The sequence below is a fragment of the Apis cerana genome, linkage group LG7, assembly GCF_029169275.1.
Source record: "Apis cerana isolate GH-2021 linkage group LG7, AcerK_1.0, whole genome shotgun sequence".
Lineage (NCBI taxonomy): Eukaryota > Metazoa > Arthropoda > Insecta > Hymenoptera > Apidae > Apis > Apis cerana.
In genome coordinates this window covers 7,755,175-7,779,908 of record NC_083858.1, presented here as the reverse complement: position 1 = coordinate 7,779,908, position 24,734 = coordinate 7,755,175, and the positions used below count along the sequence as shown (strand labels likewise).

The 24,734-nt window shown below is 29.1% G+C and overlaps 1 protein-coding gene across 6 annotated transcripts in view; it reads left to right on the top strand.

Moving 5' to 3' along the window:
- Positions 1 to 24,734, top strand: part of LOC107993180 (uncharacterized) — a 97,950-nt gene that overhangs the window by 61,682 nt on the left and 11,534 nt on the right. For 2 of the 6 annotated variants that reach the window (XM_017049465.3, XM_017049468.3), the window contains exons 4-5: positions 11,403 to 11,613; positions 19,286 to 19,420. In XM_017049465.3, coding sequence (XP_016904954.1) covers positions 11,403 to 11,613; positions 19,286 to 19,420 — 346 coding nt within the window. The remainder of the gene's footprint in view (positions 1 to 11,402; positions 11,614 to 19,285; positions 19,421 to 24,734) is intronic. The other 4 variants (XM_017049467.3, XM_062077007.1, XM_062077008.1 and 1 more) reach the window with 2 other exon arrangements.

Below are 24,734 nucleotides of genomic sequence, written 5' to 3'. Positions count from 1 at the left end.
GTGAAGGCAAGTACGTAGCAATTTATTTTCACGTATGAGCTAAAATGGGCTTTGGGTTAAAATTTTTTATCGACGCTTTAAAAATCCATATGATATTAATTAATAATATTACAACGATAATAATCGTTGTTTCATTTTCAATGCAACGTCTATTTATTGTAATTTTCTCGTCACACTTGTGGAAAATAATTATACTTTTACTTGCGTATCTCAAGTTTTAATTCGTTAATAAAAATTCGAACATTATTTTTGTAATTACTAATATTATAATGTCGTGCCTAAAGACTCTTGTTGTCAGCACATAATCATCGCCTCGAGTCACCTCTATAATATACGATGATGCAGGCGTTAAAAAACACATCTTGTTATTCCAGCAATTTCCTTGGAATAAAAGGACAATAACATATACCAGAGTTCAAAAATTTAAAAGCAACGAGACAAAGAGTTATATCTTGGAAATATTACGAAAGTAATCGTTCGTGATAAATGTTCGTGAATATATTTTATTGCACATGTACTATTTCTATTATCCATTTATGAAATTCTATTATTTTTAATTGAATATAATCGCTGTTAATCTTTTACTATAATATTTTATAATCTATTCGCATATCGTTTCATATATTATGTAAGTAAATATACAATTAAATTTTATTGACTCGAATATTTATTATGATTCATACTGTACCGACAGATTGCTCCGACTTACTAAGAAGCGATATTTATTCGTTCACTCGTGGAATGAATATAGATTTCAAGGAAGCAAATGCGTTCTATTAATCTCACTTATAATATATCGTATCTAAACATACGAGGAAATCTGTATTTTAATTAGACTCTTCTTTATGATGTGTATAATCCAATATAAATACTTGCACACTTGTATGAAGAGGAAATTCTGAAATTTATATTTTTCTTCATACTCTCTTTCTTTTTCATACGACTTAAATTTTACAAAATTCAAATTGAAGTAGATAACTTTCCATTTTAAAAAATACAAATTTGATGAATTCTTTAAATATTTAAAGATACGATAAAACAAAATTGTCCTCCAAAGTTGAGTTACCTTTTCCTTTTTTTAAATTTTGATAAAAAATACCTATGCGAATAAACGTTTCTTAAACTTTTACAATATTTATTAACACAAATTAAAAATATATATATGAACATTATAAACAGCTGCTTGTTTTTTGGATCGTATAAAAATATTAATGTTAATCTAGTTATGAGATTACTTTAGTTTAAAATCCCTTTAAAATAACCTAACCTTTATAACCCTAACCTGTTAAAGTTTTACTCGTTAACCAATCCTTAAAATATATATATACTCTATTTAAGATCTTCAAATCCGTTTAAACCGCGAAAAAATATTTTTCCTTAACCGCCATTCCCTAAATCGCAGGTGCACGTTATTTACCGGAAAATTATGCTTGGCCGCGCTCCGTGTCAACATTTTTTTGCGCGAGGCTCAATTACCAGAAGCAGAGCGGAACACGCGATTGTGCAAAGCTCGGTGTTGATGTGCCGTTGTACGCTCGCGCGTCGTTCGAACCGACATCTCGTAAGGAAGAGGTATTTCCTTAGCAAGAGGTTAAACGGATTAACAAATCGAGTCGTGACACGATCCATAATCACTCGTCATCACTAGCAAGTCGTCGCCCGTATCGTAGAATCGTTGATCAATAAAACGGCTGCACAAGCGTCGTTCCGTTTCGTTCCGTTCCGTTCCGTTCCATTCCGTTCCGTTCGATTCCCATTCGTTCTCTCGTCTTTTCCCATGCGTTCCGGGTCAAGATCGGATTAATCCAGTGCTTTCGTACTGTCGTTGACACACATTCAATCCGAGGAGGGGGAGGAGAGGAATGAAACTGTACAGAAATGCCGTCCTAAATGACGTTTGACGTTTCTAATTTCGAAGGAAGAAGGAAGGGGGGGAGAGGTCTCTTTTGTTCCGTTTCTATATATATTATATATATATTTCAGAGACGGTGATGACTAGGCGATGGATGATAGCCTGTTCCATAAGTAACGCGATGAAGTCGACGGGTAAAATTATCACGAGTCTAATTTTAGGACAAGAGGGGTGAAAGATGGAGCTTTTCATCTGTCTATCGATTATCAATCGCGATGATAATTAACGGTGACAATTTTGAACGATTAATCAGGAATCTTCTCGATAAAAAGAAAAAATTGAACGTGCATTTCGAGCTGGATCCGATTATGGATTTATTACAAAATAATTTTTTAAATAAGATAATACGAATCGATATTAAGTGGGATAATATATTTCTCGAGAAAAGCTTTGTTATATAAATAAACAGAGATTTTTAGATCGATCTTCCACGTGCTACGTCGTGTATCTTATAAAAGTCAAACAACTGCTTGTTTTTTGGACAGTATAAAAATAATTGTATTTTATTGTTATATCTATATCACAACAACCTTAATCTATTTATGAGATTACTCTTAGTTTAAAATCCCTTTGAAATAACCTAACCTTTATAACCCTAACCTTTAACCTGTTAAAGTTTCGCTCGTTAACCAATCCTTGAAATACCATAAAATCAAATTTTCAATTCGATTTACCTTTTAAGGGGGAGGAAAAAAAAAATAGAAAAATAGAGAGAACATTTTAAAATTAAAATGCTATTGGTCGGCCTCGGATAAAATCCCTTAGAAATAATAAATCGTGGAACGGTAACTGCGCAAGAAAATGGAGTTTCCGGGGGTGGAGTAGGGGGCCAGGAAACTGGGACATGCACCGCCCTTTCGTGGGTCCATGACATCTGTTGCCCTCGATCTTACGAGCATCCCTCTCGCGTTCGAATCCGCGCTTCACCTTGGTCTTTGATCCTCGAGGAACAGGAATGGCGGAAGCAAATACGGAGAAATAGATTTTCGAAATAAGCGGAAAATGAATATTTTTATCTTTTTAGTAATAGTTTATTATTTTTTTTTTTTTGGAATGAATTTCTTTCGTTTGATGCGATATAATTTAAATAAAAAAATGGTATCACGAACGAGAATAATTGAGAGGGGAATAATAGAACAATTTATGTATTTATGAATTTCTTTTTTTTTTGTAAATAATTTTAAGCAGATCGTTTCATCAATTCGTTCCAATTCTTTATCACGCGCTCGTCTCGCCTCTTTTTGAAGTTGAATTCGAGAAAGTCAGCTGCCCGAATAAGCGAATTCAGGGTTCCAAGCTTTATTTGAATATTGACAGAAAAGATTCGAGAAAAAAGAATCCAATATTCGTCATCAAAAATTTATTGCCATGCTCTCGGTCCGTCATCACGAATAATAAATTTAAATTTTTATTGATTCTGAGATCGAGAACCAATTATTCCCTATATCGTTATGGAAAAAGTTGATTTTTCGAGATTTTCAAATATGACAAACGTTGGACAAGTAGTAGATTTGAATCCTTCACGAAGCAAGAAAAAAAAATAGCCTTTATTAGATTATTACTATTATTAGTCCTCCACGAAACAACAAATCTTTTGCAACAGATTCGATTTAGATTCATGAACGCTTATTGAACTCGATCCTATCATTAACTAACTGAGATATCGTTATCGTTATTCCTCCTTTTTCTTGCCTCTTTGTCGACTAATTCTATTGTCGAAGATTATTCTTTATGAGTTTCTTGATGGACGTCTCATATAAATGTAAATAACACGTTACGGTGACTATAGATTAGATGCACTGTGTATTGATATTAAGCAGAAGTGAAGTAACCACTGTAAACAACGGTATCGATTAAACAAGGAATAGCAATTTACTGTAATATATTTATTGCGCAAAATAGTCTTTTCTTTTCTTTTTTTTTTTTCTTGATTTGCAATCCTCTATTCTAATATTCAAATAAATTTGCCTTTTTGTTTATATATGATAAAGAGGAGTTTAAAAAAATTATTAACACAATTTTGTTTCCAATAAATTTGAGTTAAATATAGTGTGAAAGTATCATTAAGATGTCTAATCTGTTTTCAATAGATGATGAAAAATTATTGATATTGTAAATTGTTATACTTAATTTTTTAAACAAAAATTTAAAATTGAAGATTTCTATATAAGTGTATTTATTGTATGAGTCTATGTATCCATTGTATGTGAATTATTATATTAAGATTATATGAAAGAGATCTTTCAAAAAGAATATTAATTGACATCATGGATAATTTGTTAATATTGTTGTTTTTAGTTAATATCTATGTCAATTGGCATATTGAATCTCTAGAAAATATTTTATGTTCTCTTTTTGGGGTATATTATATATACATTTTCAAAAATATAATTAATTCATATTAATTAGCTTGGCCAATAAATAAAAATAGAAAATATCTTGTGATCTTTGCGAGATGTATTATATATGTACATTTTCAAAGATATAATTATTTCACATTAATTAGTTTGGCCAATGGATAAAATTGGTTTTTTGTATGCCAATTGGCATAGTTATTCGATTGGTAAAACGTTAAAATAAATAAATGGAATATTATTTTGATTAACCAGTTAAAATAATTCGAATTATTTTATCTTAACAAAAACTTATTATCTACATAATTTTAAAACACTTTCAACTTTTCTCATTCTTATTCAAGTTACTTACTTGATTTGAAGATTTTAAATTAATATAAAATAAGGAATACTCGATTTATAAAATAATAATAATACTCAAATTTGATAAATAACTGAAAGAAAGAAAAGTTAAAATTATTGAATTATTAAATTGTTAGAGAAATTGAATATTTTGAATAATTGAAATTTAACACAAGAGTAACGAATTATATTCTGTCACGTGTTAATTATTTCCTCTAATTAAAACTAATTATATCTTAAGAAACGAAATTGGTGCTCTCAGTTTGTGAAGTATCGTGTGACACCTGGGCGAGGTGAAGTTTGTAATTACAGGTGTTAGCTACAGCTGATCCTAGAAATGAGCGACAATAAACCAGATAGCGCCACCTGCTATCGAAAATAAAATAATTATACGGATAGATGAAACTAATGTACATTTGTAAGTTTAATATAAAAGCTACTTTGACTACTTTGCATGCGATATTATCTTTTTCTGGGTATAATCTGGTTTCAACATTTTTTATTACTCTGCACTTATTCTAATTGGAATTTAATTCTTTAAAAATTTAGTTTCTCTTTCTAATTAATTCTTTGCACTCAAAATATCAATTGTAAACGCATTGTGTAATATATCGTGAATATATTTTAATATGTTATAGGTATTTCTATAAGTATTATTTTAAATTTTTGGTATCTTTTAGAAAATATTATAGGAAATTTATAAAATGTAATTGTAAAATGATTTTATTCGAAATTTAGCCTTTAATTATAGTGGAATAAAATATTAAAATTCTTCTGAATGCAAGATTTTAATCAATAATTTTAAAAAAATAATTTAAAAAAAATAATGTAAGAATGTACTTTGTAATATAAGATTGTTGTGATTGTGATAAGCAAGAAATACTGTTGGAGAAAAAATTTTTTTTTTATTCATAATATTTCTCACGAAACTTATTTGCAAGCTCAGAAATATAATTTATTCATAACCTTTATATTAAAGAAACATTACAATAAGTATTTCATTCTATCTCGTTTAAAAAAATCAGTTTAATTTTCTATTCGTTTATTCATTTTAATCTATTGATCATTTTAAAATACGACGTAACAATAAATTGCTGCCATTTTTACGTATAATAAATTAAATAATAATTTAATTTATCGAAGATTTTTTTCCATTGAAAATGTTTTGTAAATTTAAATTTAATAAGAATTTGTATTAAATAGAGTTTGCTACGCTCAATATTCTTTTTAAAGTAAAATAATTGCAATATTTTGGCAGCAAAATTATTCCCTTAACACGTAATCAGAGCGAATATAACACTAAAAAATCAGTTTGTCTTATTTGAAAATCTTGCCAAGTAATACCATTTGTTCTAACATCTGAATCTGTAATTTCTTGAATCGTAATCTGGCACGTGTAATATTCTTGCAGTTAGTTTTTTTAACATAATTGGCAATTATATACAAATGTTTCTGTATTATAAGCAAATTATTAGATTGTGAAATTCTTATTATGAATGAAATAATAATTTATCTAGTCGATTAATTATAATTATTTAATCATTTCTTTCAATCATCTTCTCTTATTGCTATGATAGACACTGTTGTATTTCTTTATTATGAAAAATGATTTTGATTTTTATTCAACATATTCGAATACATGATTTTTTCAAAACTTTTAAAGACTCGAATTTCCTTGGATTTAAACTGTTTTGTAAAAAATAAAATAAATAATAATACAATGAAGCCATTTCAATATAAGAGATTATCCTATATTTAGAGAAATATTTTAATTTAATTCATAAAGTTTAATTAAGTATTGCCATATTTTTATTTTCATAGAGCATAATATTTTTGCTAGAATGTATTTATTAATTTTTTTACATGGATAGTATAGTTTAAATATATAAATTATATTTTTTGGAGACATTGTACAATTATATATCTATTATGATAAGAAATGATAAGAAGAAGCTCAATGAAAAATGATTTTTTGTAAAATAATACAATCTATTTAATTACAATTAAAATCCATAAAAACCTTGACGACTTACCTCGATGAAAATTAAAAATATATTATAAAATATCAGAAATTGCTATATTTCAATTCTTTTTGTTTATTTTAATAAATAGTATTATAATTTAACAGGTCTAATTTAACAAGCCCCCATGATTTTATGAAATTCCTTCGTGGCTGGAGTAAATGTTGTAAAATTAAAAACATTGGAATATAATTGAATGTCCTTTCAAACCGTATTCTTTACAAGGGACATTACGCTCCTTGGAGGCGAATGCTTTTAACTTTTAACTACGTGGGAGGCCGAGAACGGTTTCCAAAGCTGAAATTAGGCTTGCGTCTGTTTATAGTTCCTTCCTGAACCGGTAAAAAAACCAACGCCAACACCATTTCAATCTAATTTAAAATGATGGAGTTTTTTCTTTTTACGTAAAAAGGACAATCTTCAAATAATAAATCGTTTTCGTAAAATTGTGATTCATCTGTTCATCAATGAAAATTCAATTGCGTAGAATTGAACGTGTTAGAAACAATTGAACGTTAAATTTTTAATCGTTAAATTTTTTTTCCAATGATTAATCATGCTTAAGACCAGTTGAAAACTTTTTGCCACGCAATTCCTTTATTGTTTTCAATTGAAAAACAAGAAAAAAAAACAGAGTGCTGCTAACGACATTGTGTCATTCGAATGAATCAGATCTGGAAGAGGATTAAGAAAACAAGAAAATTTTAAAAGTTGGATATCTTTTAAGAAAGAATCATATATTGTATTTAATGATTATTAAAAATTATGCATCGGGTTTATTATCATTTTTTAATTAATATCTATTGTACATAAATCTTTACTTTGAATTATATGTAAAGTGAGCAGTTAAATTTTCTATGTCATCTGTTAACTTGTTGGTTATTTATTTTACTTTAACTTTATTTCAACTTGTTTGAAGATTATAGATTGATATGAAAAAGCTTGGTGATGTATAATATGTGTTTTATAATCTTATTTATTCACTAAATACATATATGTTAATTTATTCTTGAAATAATTTTGGATTCTAGAAATCGAAGCAAATACATTTTAAACTAAAAAAAAGAAAAAAGTAAAAATTTCTAGAATTTTTCCTCGTATATTTTCCTCCTTATGCTGGCTCCAAGTTTTCTAATTTAAATTTTAAAAATTTCTAAGCTCGCAAAATTATATTCCCCTTCACATTTGCATAATTACGTCAACGGTAAGCATTAACATATTACGTACAAATTAACAATTTTTCTTTCTGAAGCTTGTTGCAAAAGGCAAGCGTCCATTTCATTGCGGATAAACCGCGATGAGGAAAGGAAACGCGAAGAAAAGGCGATTAATACAACAGAATGTCGATGGAAGTAGGTCAGGTTTGCTTTTAATGCATAAGTACGTTAAAAACGCTTGATCGCTTTTTATTAAGAACGAGAATTCTTCTGATAATGCATCCATATAAATCGTCCAACAATTCGTCGAAAAAATATGATTTGATTAACGATTAATGAAAATTAAAAAATTAAAAACACGAGTCTAGCATTCAATAACTATTAACGAATCGTTGAGTAATGGTTAATAAATAAAATAATTGAAACTGATAGGTGGATAATCGTAAGATTAATTCAATAATTAATAGTATGACAATTACAATTTTTACATCGTTATTTATCTATTTATAATTACCTGTCATATCGTATAATCATTTTTATTGTTATTGGAATTTTTATGAAAATTTGTATTATATAGAAAGATTCGGATAAAGATGATGATAGAAGCTAAAGTAAACTCGAGAGTCGATATATAAAAATGTTATTAAGCTTATTTTTCAAGTCAGTCGAAGTGAGACAGAAATAAAGTGTGGCGAGGATAGAGTTATATCTATCATTACATTGGTTTTATCAAGTTGCGAGATTAAGTTGCTTAAAGGATAAGTTTCAATGGTTTCAATGGTAATTTTTTACTAATTTTCGTAATCACTCTTTAAATTTTGTGTTAGAGAAATTATTTTGAAACAATTTTTACATATTTGCAATGAATTTTATCACGTTTTATTACGTATTTATAACGTGAAATAAACAGCGCAACAGAAAAGGTATGAATAATTTATAACGAAATTTGTTGCAATCGATTATTCATACGATCGAAAAAATATTTTTCAAAGCGAAAAGAATTTATTTATAGTTCCTAAATTATTTCAATTATACAATATTTTACAAAAAAATAATATTTGTCCAACATATAGTATATTCCATATTATTATTTGAAATATTATTTTTTTATATCTCAGTCAAATATTCATTTCAGAACGGAATCTATATATTTGCATAAATAACAATATATATTTACAATCCTTTACATAAATATTAAAACAAAAAATTTATTTGCAAAATTATTGGAAGAAATAGATATACATATATACATATTGCAAGAATATTAGATCCGTCGTTTTAGAATTTTAATTTTAATTTTGAAATCGACGAAATATCTGTTTCAAAAATCTATTCCAATACTCTCCAAAAGTAAGAATTTGAAGTTTCATTTTACAAGATCCGTGGAAAAACGATAATAAGCGAGCATTGTAGTATTGAACTGAACCGAGGTTGATCCGAGATAGATCCAATCGCAGTTGCCAATTCCGTAATAAAACGAACTTATTGAGATATAGGAAGGAGGAAAAACGACGGTAGATCGATACGCCTCGGTTTTGTTTGTATCGGCAAAATCCTGAAACGAGAATTTCAGCCGAGTAGTTTTTCAATACACGTAAGTTTAAACGTATCTGCTCGACCTTTATTGTGCGCCGATATCGACTCATTGTCCATCGTTTTCTTCCCTTTTTTGCGCTTGAAAACTTCTTACGAAGGATCGAAAACAGCCATAAGCTCGAATCGACTTTGAGCGTAATGATATAGAATGTGATGATTAGATTGGATGTTAATTTTTCCAAAATGTAATTTTATATAACATAATAATAATAATTAGTTTAGCACATTTGAGATTTTGAAGAAATATATTTGGATTATATGGATAGGGATTTATACAAGATCTTACGTATCTCGTTGTTCGAGGTGGAGAGTGAAAAAATTTGGAAAGAAAGAATAAAATTTTTGAGTAGAAGTGAAACTGGTTATGTAATAATTTTATAAATATTTTTAGTGTTAGATTCATTATTGTAATGAATTTTGGAATTTAAAAATCATCCTGTACGTAAATATTGAAGTATTTTGTAACCGAACGCTCTTCATTTATAAGATAAATTCGAATGTTAGGTCTGATTCTCATCATGGCTCCGCGGAATCTTACTTTTGTTTATCGTTTGAAGTTTCCACCCAACATGATCTTCCCTGGGTGGATTTTCTTTCTTTCCTTCTCTCAAATCTCATATGTAGGTCGTTGTACAATTATATCTGATAAATAATATCAATTTAAAAAAATGTAATAAAAAAATTTTCTTAATATAACTTTTCTACACGCGGAGCAGTATTATTATCTATTTAATTTCTCGCCATAATTTGATTTTACAAACAATTCTCCGCAACCTTCGTTAACTTTTACGATATTACTCATATTTTTATAATAATATCCCAAGAAATTAACAACAACAAACCGATGAAAATTGGGGTAATTTACGCCCCATGTTCGAACGATTATTCAAATTTTTCCAGCCGCGCTGAAAAGAGCGAAACAAACCGGCATTCAAGCTCGAATCCTCCGCATCTGGGTTACACGAAAGGCTTGGCCTTTGTTGGCGATAAGTACAGCTTTCGCGGCGCTGCGAGCGACCCACTCCACGAAGCTATCGTTCACCCCCACCACATTTTGTATTTCACGTCAGGCGGAAACCTTCGACCTTCTATGGTCAAGGTTACGTGCTCTACCTTGGTAATGTCGAGTCCAAAGTGGAAAAAAATTTTGCAATCGAATGGTTTTTTATTAACGAGCATAACACGAGTGATATTGTAAAATTAACGCGATATACTTTTTATGAATAATTTATGGACCGGCGGAAATTATCCAGAGCGTGCAAATAGAACGTGTATGCGATGATTATATACTTTGTGACGCAGGTAGCGATTCGAATTTGCATTTTCGATGTTTTATGCGAGATTTTTGTCCGATTTTACCTCCACGTGACCATGATTTACGTATTCGGAATAATAATTCGAATTTTTGGGGGGCGAATTTTAATTTCTTTTTTTAGGGTGGAATTAAATAACGAAACGGATTATTGGAAAAAGTGCAGGATTTTTCTGATCGGTGTATACGTATCGTTGGTAAAGGAATAGAAATTGATTTGTGTCGATAATTGTGCGTATAATTTTGAGAATAAGCGAAAGAGGATATATTCGTTTTTAAAGATTGCAGATATCGAGAATGTTTGAATTAATCGATTAAATACGAAATTGCAAATTTAATTATCAATGAAAATTTGATTACATATTAAATCTGTTTGCGCGACTTGTCATCGAAATGTCACTTAAATTAATTAATCTTAATAATGAAGTACAATTTACAAATTTCTTTTCAATTTTCACATATTCAAATCAAAACATTTTTTCAAATTCTTCTATCGAAACAGAATTAAAAATATCTTCGTCCAGACAATGTATTTAATTAAGATGGAAACGTAATTTCATTTATCAATTCTCGATCACGATAATTTATACGTAATTCGTATCGTAACGAGATACTTTCGTCGAAACGTAAAATTGGTGAAAAGTTTCAAAATTTAAATCGATGCATCGAATGGAATAGTGTAACAACGTCATGTGTATCTGTTCACAGGATTATCGGGAAAGAACGTCAGCGGCTGGTCGAAAATTCCTTGTCTAAAAGGCCGTTCCTCGAGCAAAGGGAGCGCATCCTCTGGCGGACACGTCGGTCCCCCGCAATGTCCACACTCGGTGTTGAGCAGCACTCGCAGTTCGGTGAGCAGCTCGCCATTGAGCCCTTGCCCAACGCCAATGCCATTTTTGGTCACTTCAGGCTCGGTCAGGTAAGATTTATTTATTTACTTGTTAGAAAAATATTAAAAATTCGATTAATTTCAACTCTTTTTCACGGAGAATTTGCATATCCAATATTATATTCTTTATTATTCCTTCACGAGCCGTGAATCGTAGTTTACATATAATATCAATTGGATGGATACAAAATTATAGATCTTTCTTTTTATCGTGCATTTCTGATCTGAAAACAAAGATTGATATTTAATTTCATTCGATGATAAAGCCGCTAAGAATCGCTCTTTTGCAAATGATTACTCGAAAATAAGTTTCAAACTTGAAAATCCACTTTGTCAAGAATAATTTTTGTTACCGATTCTCGATAGATATTTTATCGATTCGCAATCCTTCAGAAATAATACGAATGTAACACGTGCACATGCAAATCGCGCATCTTATGAAAGAGGATTTTTTGCTTACATAATTTCCCATTCTGCTCGAATATGGTATTTCTGCTCGAGTCATGCTTCGGGGCACCAAATAACGCGTTTGATCGAATCGCGGCCGTGATTATTAGCGTACCGTGACTAATGGCACCCTGGGGATCCACGAGTTACATTGAACGCGAGATTTTAAATTATTCTGCGCGGGGTTGGAAGATGAACGAAAAATTAAGGAAATGGTAAATTTCTCTTGACGAGTCTTTCGATAATTCTCGATGTTATAAATGAAAAGTCTTGTTTAGTGACATCTTGTCTCTTTTTCTTTTTTCTTTGTCTTTGTTTAAAATAAAATTTGAAAAAAAATGTCACGTTTTTATTTCCCTTCAAGATGTGGATTACATATGTATGCAAGCGTAAAAGAAATATTTTTATCAAAACTGAATTAAATTTTATTCTTAAAACGGTATTAAATTTGAGTATAATAAACAAATAAAGGGATTTATTTTATAAAAATTAACAAAAGAAGGTTAAAAGGAAATGATATCGATAGAAAATTTTGCGTGACATTTGATGAAATTTCAAGCAAGAAAATCAAAAAAAAAGATGTTGATATTTAAGTAAACATCGATTAGAAGAATATTTATTCTAAATTTAAACAATGTACACGTTCCTAATAGAATGTGCTCCATTTTCTTGAAACATCATCTTCGAGCACGAGGATAAACAATTTCTATTACCACTCACTCCATAAAAAAGAAAAGACCATATACAGTTCCATCAAGCCACACATCGATTTTTGATATTGAATTTTACTCCTACGAAGATGTAATGGAACGAAATTAAAAAAGAATGTATTTTCCTTCAAAGAGTATGGAATTCAATTCAAAAGGAATATATCAAATTTCCAATTTTAATTAACTTGTGGACAGATAAAGTTCACAAATATGTAAGCAAATGTAATTAACCTCTCTTTAAATGCTATTTTACGAACAAAATTAGCTCGTGAGTTGTTCTTCGTCGGTTATTAATTCAACACGTTGGATTTTTCGTTATCATCACTGGTTCGTTATTTATGAATAGCTTCATCAGATTCTTTGTACAATCTGTGTTTGAAAACTGTCTCTAATCGTACCACGCTTGTCTCTCTGATTATCGCAAGAATATATCATATCCTGTATTCTTGTATATTGTTACATCTTTCTGCTCAATTTTCTATTTCGCTGTTTCAATTTTGTTGCACAATTAATTGTTTTCATTCTTGTATTTTATATAAATATATCTCGATACGACTTTGCACTTTGCAATTATCTTGACTCCGCGTTCTAAGGTTATGTATAATAATATTATTGTATTTGTTATATTTATTATTATTAATGTTCCTGTCATCGTCGCATTTTATTAAGCAATGAAATGGTTGCTCGATAAAACGTAGATTTAGATACCATTATCCGTTAAATACGTCTTAAACTTGTGACGATAATGTTGTTGAAAATATTTTTACACCGAATGATACCGTTTTCTAAATGATTTTTACACAAAATTTATACATCAGAATGATTATATATTTATAACTCTTTTAACTCTTCATTTTTTTATTTAAGATTTTTGCCATATTTCTCATGCTTTCATCAGTTCATTCTCATATTTTTGGACGATTGATAATTTTAATCAGGCTCTAGGATAAAATGACACGTTAATCAATAATAAAACGTAATGTTCTTTTTATTTTATAACTTACGTAAAAGAGAAAAACAACGACAAAGAATAATCCATCCTCTATTCTTTATTTACACTTCGCTTTTAAATAACAAAGAAAGAATTTAAGAATAATCAAAATAAAATCACGCTTCTTTCTTATCTCAATAAAAAAAAAATCTTACTTACTTAACCTTAACTCGTCGTGATCGAGAGTCATAATCATTTTCGCGTAGTAATCATTTTCATTTCCCTATCTCCCGACTACAGACTGCCGCCAGACTACGTAAACATGTACTTTAGCCACTGTTTTCTTTTCTCCTTGATAAATATCGTTTTGCCGTATCTCGATTATATTTTTAGATCCGTTTTAAACCAAGCTTTGATCCCCCCACCTCCCATCGAATTTTCTCAATTTAAAAAATAATCGCGTCTTGTTTTTTTGTTTTTTGTTTTTAATTTACGTTCGAAAGATGGACATATTTCGATGGATATTTCGAATTCAGTTTTTCGAAAAATGTTTGGAACAAATTTCTCTTGCAAATTTATTTATTTATTTCTCTGCACACACTATTGATCGTGCAATTAAAATTTTACGCGGTGAAAATTTGTGTTTTTAAATTTTGAGAAAAATAATAAAATAAATTAAAAAAAAAAAGATTATAAATTTTCTCGTTCGTTTCGATTTTACATTCATAATAAACAATTTCAAAATCAAAAATATTTATGCAAGTTATTTCTATGCTTTTTGATATCTTTGAAAGATCGATTCAAAACAAATTTGAGGCTTATTTAAGTTAGATTAAGTGAAACAGCTTCTATATATATGATACTGGAAATTTTATAAAAGAATTTGTATGCAATTTTTTCTTTTTTCTTTTTTTTTTGAAATATGAAATCAGATCTAAAAATTCGTAAAAAATTTTTAATAATCGATAAAAAGGAAGGTAAATAAAGAATACATTATATTTTTGCAAATTGATTTTGTTTACTTTTATTTTTTATGAAACGCAGAAAAATATGGAATGAAATATTATAATCTGCTTTCTTTTATTGGAAAAAGCTTCTAGAAAACAATATACGTAAATATATATCTATTTGTTAATATTTCAAAGTTTTTCATACGAAATGAAAATTAAACAAATTAATTTACAAAGAAAAACAGATTTTTATCCTAATAAGACATGTTTTGAAAGATATTTTGATATTGAAAAAGTTAACGTTACGCGCCATAATTATAAACATTTTCTTATGCAACGAATACCAGCCACAAAACACGAAGTTTCGTAATGAGATTTCAAATAGACACAAATCGATTAAATTTTAATGTTTTGTTTCGAACGAGAATAATGGAAAGAGTGTCATTTATATTTAATAAAAATGCGAATCGAAATATAATCCTGTGTAAAGGTCATTCTTGCTAAAAATACGCTTCCCTGTTACATTTATTCTTCATATGGGTTATATTCAGTACTTGCATTCAATGTGAAAAGTATATTGACATGTTATACCCTTATCTGTTGTAGATTTAATTTCAAAGAATATACACAGGGTATAGTGTTTCCATTTATTATTCTATGATATAATAAAATTATGAAATTATTGAAATTTGTTTATAAAAATTCTCTAAACCGCGATGACAAGATACTTATGATGGATAAAACTTTTTTAAATTTTTATTTTATTTACGTCAAATTGATAATGTTTTCATCTTTCATAATTATATAAATTTTATTATTTCAAAATTATATAAGTAAATATGTATCTTGTCATCGTGGTTTAGAGAATTTGAAAACGGTAATATTTTCAGTATGATGTAAATATTATGAAATTAACCGCTTGTAATAAATGTTTACGTGTATTAAAGATAAAAAAATAAATAAATAAAAATTAATAAACGATGTACTGAGGATTTGTTTAGAGGTAATAAAAAACAAAGATGGTTATTTTAATGAAGTAAAAATTTGATTTTGATTTATACTTATCTTTTTTTATCAATACTAGTAAAAACTCAATGCGTGACTTTTGATGCTTTTATTTGAAATTCAAATAATTTTATTTGAAATTCTAATTAACAAAATTGATTGTATATAATATAATGCGAGGTTAACTCTTGATGCTTTTATTTAAAATTTCTTATTAGTTTCCAAGTTTCCAAGTTTTTTGTAAAAAAAAACGTAATCGTGGAAGATAAAATTTTATGAAATATTCATCATAATAAAGATATACTTCAAGGATTATATTAATATTAAATCTCAAAACAAATAAATAATTCAAAAGTCAAGGTCGAAAAAGTTGTTCGAAATGTTGATCTTTCCGTAACATATTCAAAAATTCAATGGACGAAATTAAGAATGCCTTTATTTCGTATCATTAATAATTAATTAATTTTACAATTCTCTAAAAAATTTTATTTCATACGTATACTGTAACGTCTCTCCAAGTTATGCTTATAATTTTTTTATCTTTTATCGATTTCCGCCCACGAGTGTTCAATGAGGTTAATGTCCGGACTTTAGGTAGGAGTATACAACGTATGATGTGCACAGTATCACTTGCAATATCCATTCTCTTATAATTTAAATATAAACTCATATACGCTCGTCATTGTTATCGTGTTATTGGAAAAAATTTTACGGTATAAATAACTTCGATTTTGTGGCTTTTCCCTTTTACATTCTTTTTTTTAAATAAAATTATATTTATCTGAAATATCTCTTTATATGAAAATAAAATTTATAACACTATGCAAGATTTTCATCGTACTATGTATTTGTATAATATCACGAAACTATAATTTTTTCAACCATTTTTAATTTCAATCGAGTTTCACTACGTTGTAAATATTCTGAAAATAATTTATATAGTTAAAAATACTTGAGTCTATTTAAATTTTCGATTGGCAAATCAATGATAATTAGTTATATTTACGCTTCAATGTATTTTATATATTATAATTTTTAGAGAATATCGTTCGTGATTTAAATACTTTGTTATAAAAAAATACTAAGAAAAATTTCAATAATTTATAACTTTTCTAATTCTAATTTAACAGAGATTCTCATCTATATCTTCGATCCTTTCGCTTTACATTTTTCCACGTCGTGTTTAAACAACTGTTAAACGATCATCGAATGAAATATTTAAAACTCGATAAAGAAAATACGTATCCATTTATCATATTGATCGATACTTGAGAGTGTTATAAATTTTTTTGTACTCCATTATAATATATCGAGTAAATAGCACGGGAAATACGTTTTTTATTTCTTGTTTTTATAATTGATTGACCTCTCTCAAGGTTATTGATTCAATCGAAGCAACTCGTATAATAATGTATTGCATGTAAATAGCTAGGATAAAAATAATATTGCGTGTTTTATCAGCTATTTATAGCACCCTAGGGAAAGGATTAAAGAAATTATTATGAAAAAAAAAGAAAAATTTCGTATTTAAAAACAACGCATTTTTATCTTTTCTTTCTTTCTTATCTTTTTCATCTTCAAATCTTTAAAATTATAGAAGATGATCGACGTTTTCTTAAAATTGTTCCATAAATAGATACAAAAAGAAAAAATATAATTCAAATTCATTCAACAAATACACTTATTGTTACGTGTTTCCTCGTAATAATAAAATATCATTATTTCCTTATCCAAAGTTGTAAATTTTATCGTTCCACAGCATAAATCGTGTAACGGATAATTATATATGCTGTAGCAATATTTGTTTATAAACTTTATATTTTGTTTGTAAGATTTCGGTTTCGATAAATGAATCATTATTGATATCGCGTGTTTCCGTATACATATTTATCTTTTATCAACGTTATTTATACATCCTTTCAGAATCAATATATCTATTCCCTCTCAAAATATTCCTCTCCAAAAACTAAACCGAAAGAATACTCCTCATAATCCCCATTTTTATATTTCCATTCTTAATCTCTCCCCTCCCACTCCACTTTAACCGAACCGCCACAGAGAAGGCAGTCTTTTCGCAATTAAAAGTTTCGTTAATGAACCCCGCCTAATCGATACATCATTATCGAGATATATATAACGGTAGTAGCGGTTCACGATGCGGAAACTTGGCCGATCCGCCATAGAGAAAATACATTTCAACAGCGAGGAGAGGGGAGGAGGCGGTTTGTCGGGTGCACAACTTCGACGTCCCACCGTTGCCACCTCGTCCTGAATAATTCATCGCTCAGCATCTCGAAATGGTCGGGTTTTGCCCCGTAATATATCGATAACCATATTCCTCCTGCGAACCAGTCACTCTCGAGTAATCGCTATGGGGATCTCGTACCTGTCGCTCGTATCGATCCGCCGCCGCCGTTGCATTGTTTTTCCAGACGGTTCCGGGGAGCTCGTTTTTCTCCTTTTCGACAGATGCACGGTAGCCAGGTGGGGAGGGTATGCATGATTATACAGGGGAATTTAAGTGGCTCGAAAATGCTGATTTTTTTAATGAAACGGATTGAATTTTTTTTCTTTTCTTTTTCGGGGGATGGGATTAATTTGAGTTAATAATCAAATCGAACACTTCTTCTCCAAAGGGGAATGAAATTAATTGTGAACGAAATTATCAAAGTTTACAGGGAGCAATTTTTGTTTTTGAATGAAATTGCTTAATTTGAAAATTATATTAATATTTATATGGAATCCTATTTTTTGACGTAATACAACTATTATTCTTGGTAAAATATAAATTAAAATCTGATTTGTAACATTTAAATTGTAATAATAATAGTTTGAATTTTTCTTTTTGAAGAACGCGATACGTTTTTTTACCTTTCGTAGTTTTTAGTCTGAAAATTAAGATATTAAGATATTAAGCGAGCTTGTTTACATTTTCTCCGCAAGATGAAAAATTTTTTGTAAATTACATTATCTAATAATATCCATTACCGATGCATGCACATATAAAACGTATTGACGTTGGAAATTGTGATACATTAATAATACATTGTTGCAAACGGATGTAATTGCTTATAAATTGTCGTCACGCAACTATTGGACGTGGCGAGAAAAATAAATTCTGATAATTAAAAGTAATAATCGGATGGAAAATTGACACGTGTCGAAGGAAATGCACGTACAAAACAATTTCTCCCGTTTCCATTTGCAAAAACGTTTCTTTAATTAACTTAGAAAAAAAAAAAAATTATTCGAATACAAATAAAATTATTTTTCAAGCGCAAAACGTAATAAAGATATCTCGTATCATTCTCGTCTTTGTTTACATAATGCACGGTAAAGTTCATCTACATAAATCTTTCCAATCCATCCATCTTTCACGTAAACAGATTAACAGCATCAAGCTTTAACTTTTTCAAAGACACTTTAACACGTAAAAGGCAACGTTGCAAATACTTTTTTAAAATGTTACTCACACAACTTCACTTTATATATACATCGATAGCAAATTACCACCCTTTTACCATTTCAAATAAATATTCTTACTTAAGAAACTGCTTGAAAATCATCAAAAAAAAAAAAAAAAGAAGCGGACAAAAATTAATTTCCAAAAAAGAAAGACTTAAAGATTTAATTGACGTCAGCGAATCGATCTGTTTCAGTAGCGGGATGGTGCAAAGTGTCGGTGCTAATTTATCCCCGGACCAAACATTCGGATCGATTCGATCGCTGTCAGTTACGAGAGAAGTGGCCAGTTTCCCTCTGTCGAGAACGCCTACGCCGCCCCCGCAACACAGGTGGGTAATGTTTCATCTCGCTCGATAAACGACTTTAACACACCCCGTATAATAATCCGTTAAATTCGGGAATGAAGTGGAAAAAGATTCTTGCAAAAGATGGAGATTCGATGATGGAAACTGCGTGCGATTTTATTCGGTTATCGTGGCTATATATATATTAAAAGGTATTTTAAGATTACCTCCATTAGATTTCTTGTTACTTTTGTTTGATTAACTTCGCCTTGTGAATATTTCTTTTTCTTCTCGTGTTTGCTCATGACAAAGATTTTAATGGCAGTGGATGAAATAATTGTGAATTTATTAAAATTAATCGTGTTTATCTTTAAGAATTTATTACGTTATTATACAAATATTATTAATTCTTCAATCCTTGAAATAGAGAGAGAGAAATAAAAGTAAAATTTGCTGATATATATATATATTCATACTTTCCTTTAAACGATATAAATCAGATTCTGGGAAAGTTTTCCCTTTGAGAAAAGCTAGAAGTAAAAGTTCATCCATTCCATCTCGACTTCACACTATAGGACGCGACGCGAAAGCTTTCCGTGCTTCGAGGACATTGGTAAAACTACTTTCAAAACTGCGTTATACGATTCCAAACTTGGCGAGAGAAGATATTACGTCTCGCCATGTTGGAAAATATTCTGGACAAAATATCCTTCAAATGGAAATCGTCAAATGGTGAATAATGGGTGTCCAGTAAATTTCTTTAAAACGTCGAATAAATCGAGATATTATTCTTATTAAACGGTGTACACTTTCATTCCCTGAAACGTGATTCACGTAGTTCAAGAATCTCTTTATTCTTTAAACTTTCACGAGTCGATTGAGTTACCATTTGATTAATTTACGAACTGAAAGTTCAAACAATAAGAAGATTTTTAATAAAAAAAAATATATATCGTTATTCGTTACTTTCTTGCAAAAGTTGAAATTAAAATTCGAATTCCGAATCGATCTATCATCTCCAACAAAAGATGGATCGTTCGAGAATTTGATCACGTATTAATAGGCAAGAAACGCTTCGTAAGAATGATTATATTTTTGCATGCATAACTCGTGGTTAAAACGCGTTTCGCTTTTTTAACAATAATAATATACATCCACGATATAATTGTAATTTTTTCCATGCCCGATACGATCTTTGCTGCATAAGAATTCACAAGACAATAGAGAAAAAAAACATCTTTTGTTTCATTTGTTACGCAATTTGTGCATACAACCTGTGTACTTGTACATGGCTTACTATAATATGTATTACTCGAGGTGATACGTTAGCATGAAAATTGAACTAGCTATTGTGTAACAGACCTATTACATTTCAATCGTATTTCCTTTTATTTCCTCTTTCGTTTATTAATGTCCATCATTTATTATTCTTCGTTTTAATAATAATAAGCATCTAAGTATTATTATAGTATTATTATATAAGTATTATTATAAGGTATTCACGAAGATTTAGAAATTAGAGTTAAATATTGTTATTTTGTTTGTTATTTTTTATTTATTTTATCTATTTTTCAATGTAATAATTTTTTAGTAATTTTTCAGTAAAGGCATTGAGTTTGAATTGATATACTTTCTTAATGATACGAGTTTATTTGTTTAAACAATTTATTGAATGTGGATAGAGATATATATGATCTAAATGTTCCTTTTCAAAAGATTCGTGTGAAACGAGAATTGATTTATTAACAGAAATTTCTAATTTCATTAATAATTAATAATAAGGGAGATAAAGAATATATTACAATATGCTATTTTCATATGAATTATTAAATATTTAAATATTTATAACATAACTTTCGTTCGTTATTCAATAACGAATAAGATTTCAATCCAAGCTTCATATTCAATATCAATCAAACATGAATGATTCTCAAACTCTTTTCAACGATACATATATAATACAGACCTCGTACTTTGGCATTCTTACAGCATTATACACTTCTCCATCTTTGATCTTACGCTCCACAATTTGTTCAATTAGGCCGAAGTTGTACGTACACACACGCACGTGTATGATAATATAGGAAAAATATGAAATCCATCGAAGCGAAACGAGACACGAGTTCATTCCTTTTATTATTTTTTTTTGATGTTCCTCGATATTCCCCCGATAATATAAATCGTTATACCGTAAGATAGAAAATCCTATTTACCTCTATAAGTGGGCAGATAATTTATGATTTATTGTACGGTAGATAAAAAAAAAAGGAAAAAAAATTAACGACCTCGAGGCCAAGAATTTTAACGAGGCTGATCGATACTCGAGGAAATAAAAGTATAAAACGGAAAAAAAAAAAAATTTACGAATAGGAGAGATCAACAACCACTGATATCGGACGTGCTTTGATTTTTCGAACTTTGGCCAAGGTTCGACGGTATTGTTAACACGGGAAACAATCGGAAAGATTAATATGTATCCGAATGTCTGTAATTTTCAGAATCAATTTGCATTCATTGACTTGTTACTCCGATTTTTTAAAATTAGAATTTTAATTATTCGAATGTTATTAATTCGAGGAAAGATAAATATTTTTCTAGGATAAATTTAGGATCGAGCAAATAACTTATATTTGAAAAAAGAATTATTGCAAGTTGAAAAGATTCATTCTTTTTTTTCTCGATATTATTTCGTGTACGATTCAATCCAAATTATAGAATAAAATATAGAACTATTTTTTGCAGTTAGAAAAGGTAGAAATGATGAAAAATTATAAAATTTTTATCGAATTTTTATCGAAGTATCATTCTATATCACAATTACTTCGATCATATAAATTACGTTTTGATACATTTCTCGTTTATTTTCTTATTTTTTGAGTATATCATCCGTAAAACACGATAACACGTTGAATGACGCGAGAAACATAAAATAAATTGCAAATGAGGCGAAAAAAATTGCGATGGCAAAGTTCGAAACAGAAAGAAGTTTCTCGAGCTCTTTTTTTCTGATATGTTAATATATTCGTGGAAAATCTTTGGGGGATCGATTCCAAAACAAACACATTAAAATGTCAAAGTAATTATTCACGAAAATATCATACTGCGATCTTGATGATTTTTTAATATGTCAAGGTCATCAGCATGAACATTGCGAAGATTTTACCTGGCAATCGTTTTAAAAAAATTATTGACAAAAATTAGTTTCTTCTCGAAATTGACGTAATATTAACAGTTTTTATTTAATTTTGATTTAGCTTGGATTAATAATAAACAATCTCCAAGCAAACGTAATGATTTTGACATTACAAAAAGATCATCAAGATCAAGGAGAAAGAGAAAAGTATCTCTTCAGCGAATATTTCACCTCTCAATCTTTCTTCACAATTGTGCATAAATAGTAAGAAAGATCGAAACAAAGGTACAATAGGTGGTGTCTTTCGGATGAGAAATTTCCAATAAAATTAAACCGTGAAATGGAATACTTGATCGGAAGCGAATTCAATCAAATATATCTATTTACGTAATTAGAGCGAACACTGTGCGTTACACGCTCTTGGCAACATTATACGCGAAAATCAACAACACCATAATATGCCGATATTGCGATTGATTTTCGAAACGCGCCAATGATATTCTCATTAACCGGCACAGCTGTCCATTCTTCGACCGCCAAATTCATTTTGAAATTCTGACTCAATTCGGTTGAATTTTCGTATTCTTTTATTATTAAATTATTAATATCTGGTTGTTGTTCAATTCCTCTAATTTTCGCGAATTAAATACTTTTTCTAGAATTGTGACCGCCGATATCTTAATATCATTATTAATGAATGAAAATTGAATTTCTTTGATAGTATCTTGACAAGTTTGATAAGTGAAAAAAGAAAATTTTAATCAACTCATAGTAATTGAGGACGTTTAATCGTATCTTACATCTGTAAGAACAAATCAAAATTTAAATTTTTCTTACTCTCTGTTTGCCCCTACGATAATATTCCGTATGGAATAATTCAAATTGTAAAGATTCCACATGGAAAATATTTCAAACATTTCATCCAAGGTATAAATATTCCATCTTTATATTCCTAATTATTCATTATTTTCCTCGATCCATATGCTCGACGAATTATTTACACGGTTTGCCTTTCCAATGGAACTACTTCCTGGACTGTGATGCGAGAAATTAAATGAATCGCTGACTCAGGCATTGATACTGGAGGGAAGGTATCACGTGATTCAATATCTGTGTCATTGCTCTTAAGATAAAGTTGCATAAAGCCGATCAACAGGAAATATTGAAAACGAAAACTTGTTAATTAAATTTTACTTTCGTAACAATCGTTACTCCCAAGATTATTAATGAAAACAATTTTCAGTATCGTTAAATCACATATACGGATCAATGACTAACACGTGGAACGCCTATCCAGATATCATAGATTACTGATACAATGTCTTCGATGCAATAGTTATCATCATTGACTGTCCGATAATCCTACGGAGAATATCTCGCGTACTATATACAGGGTGTCTCGATGTAAAACAATCGACACGAATACTATTTCGATATTGTCAAAAATAATATAATTATATCGAGATAATTGACGGATCAACAAAATTGTCAAATATCTTCTCGAGTTACAAGACGATAATCACGAAGGCTGCCACAGTTACTAATGCTGAAATTTTATGGGACACCCTATAGTATGGAAACTGATATCTCTACAGTGTTATCGGTTACTCGACAGTCGACAACGATAATTATTATACAGTGAAGAGAATTAACACGTTTGTATACGAAGAATTCAATGATATATATATATAATAATTAATAATTGGTTAAAGTTAAAATTTATATTAGGAATCGTTTCTTCAAATCTTATGTCGATTAGTCATTAAGATCTTTCAGAAAATTCAAATAATAAAAAGAAAGGAATATAATCATTTTTATATATTATACTGGGTGTCCCAAGTTTTATTAATAGAAAAGAAAAAAACGTAATTAATAATAAATCATTTTTTGTTAGATATTGTTAATGCATTTAGAGGATCGATTATAGAGATTGAAACAAAAGTTGATATATAAAAAATGTTGATTGAAGGTTATTTATTAAATTATAAATTCGTATTAAATGAAGTGAGATAGTTCCTTATGCTATTATTTTATTTCCATCCTTGCTTTAGCCAAATCACAAACTTCAATTACTTGTAATTTAATAAATAAGATATTTTTACGAACCAACCTTTGTATTGATTTTAGTCCGTAGAATCGATCCTCCAAATATATTCCATGAATATATTAATTATCCTGAGATTATTCATCCATTTCACATTTCATGATAAAAATAATAATCAGATT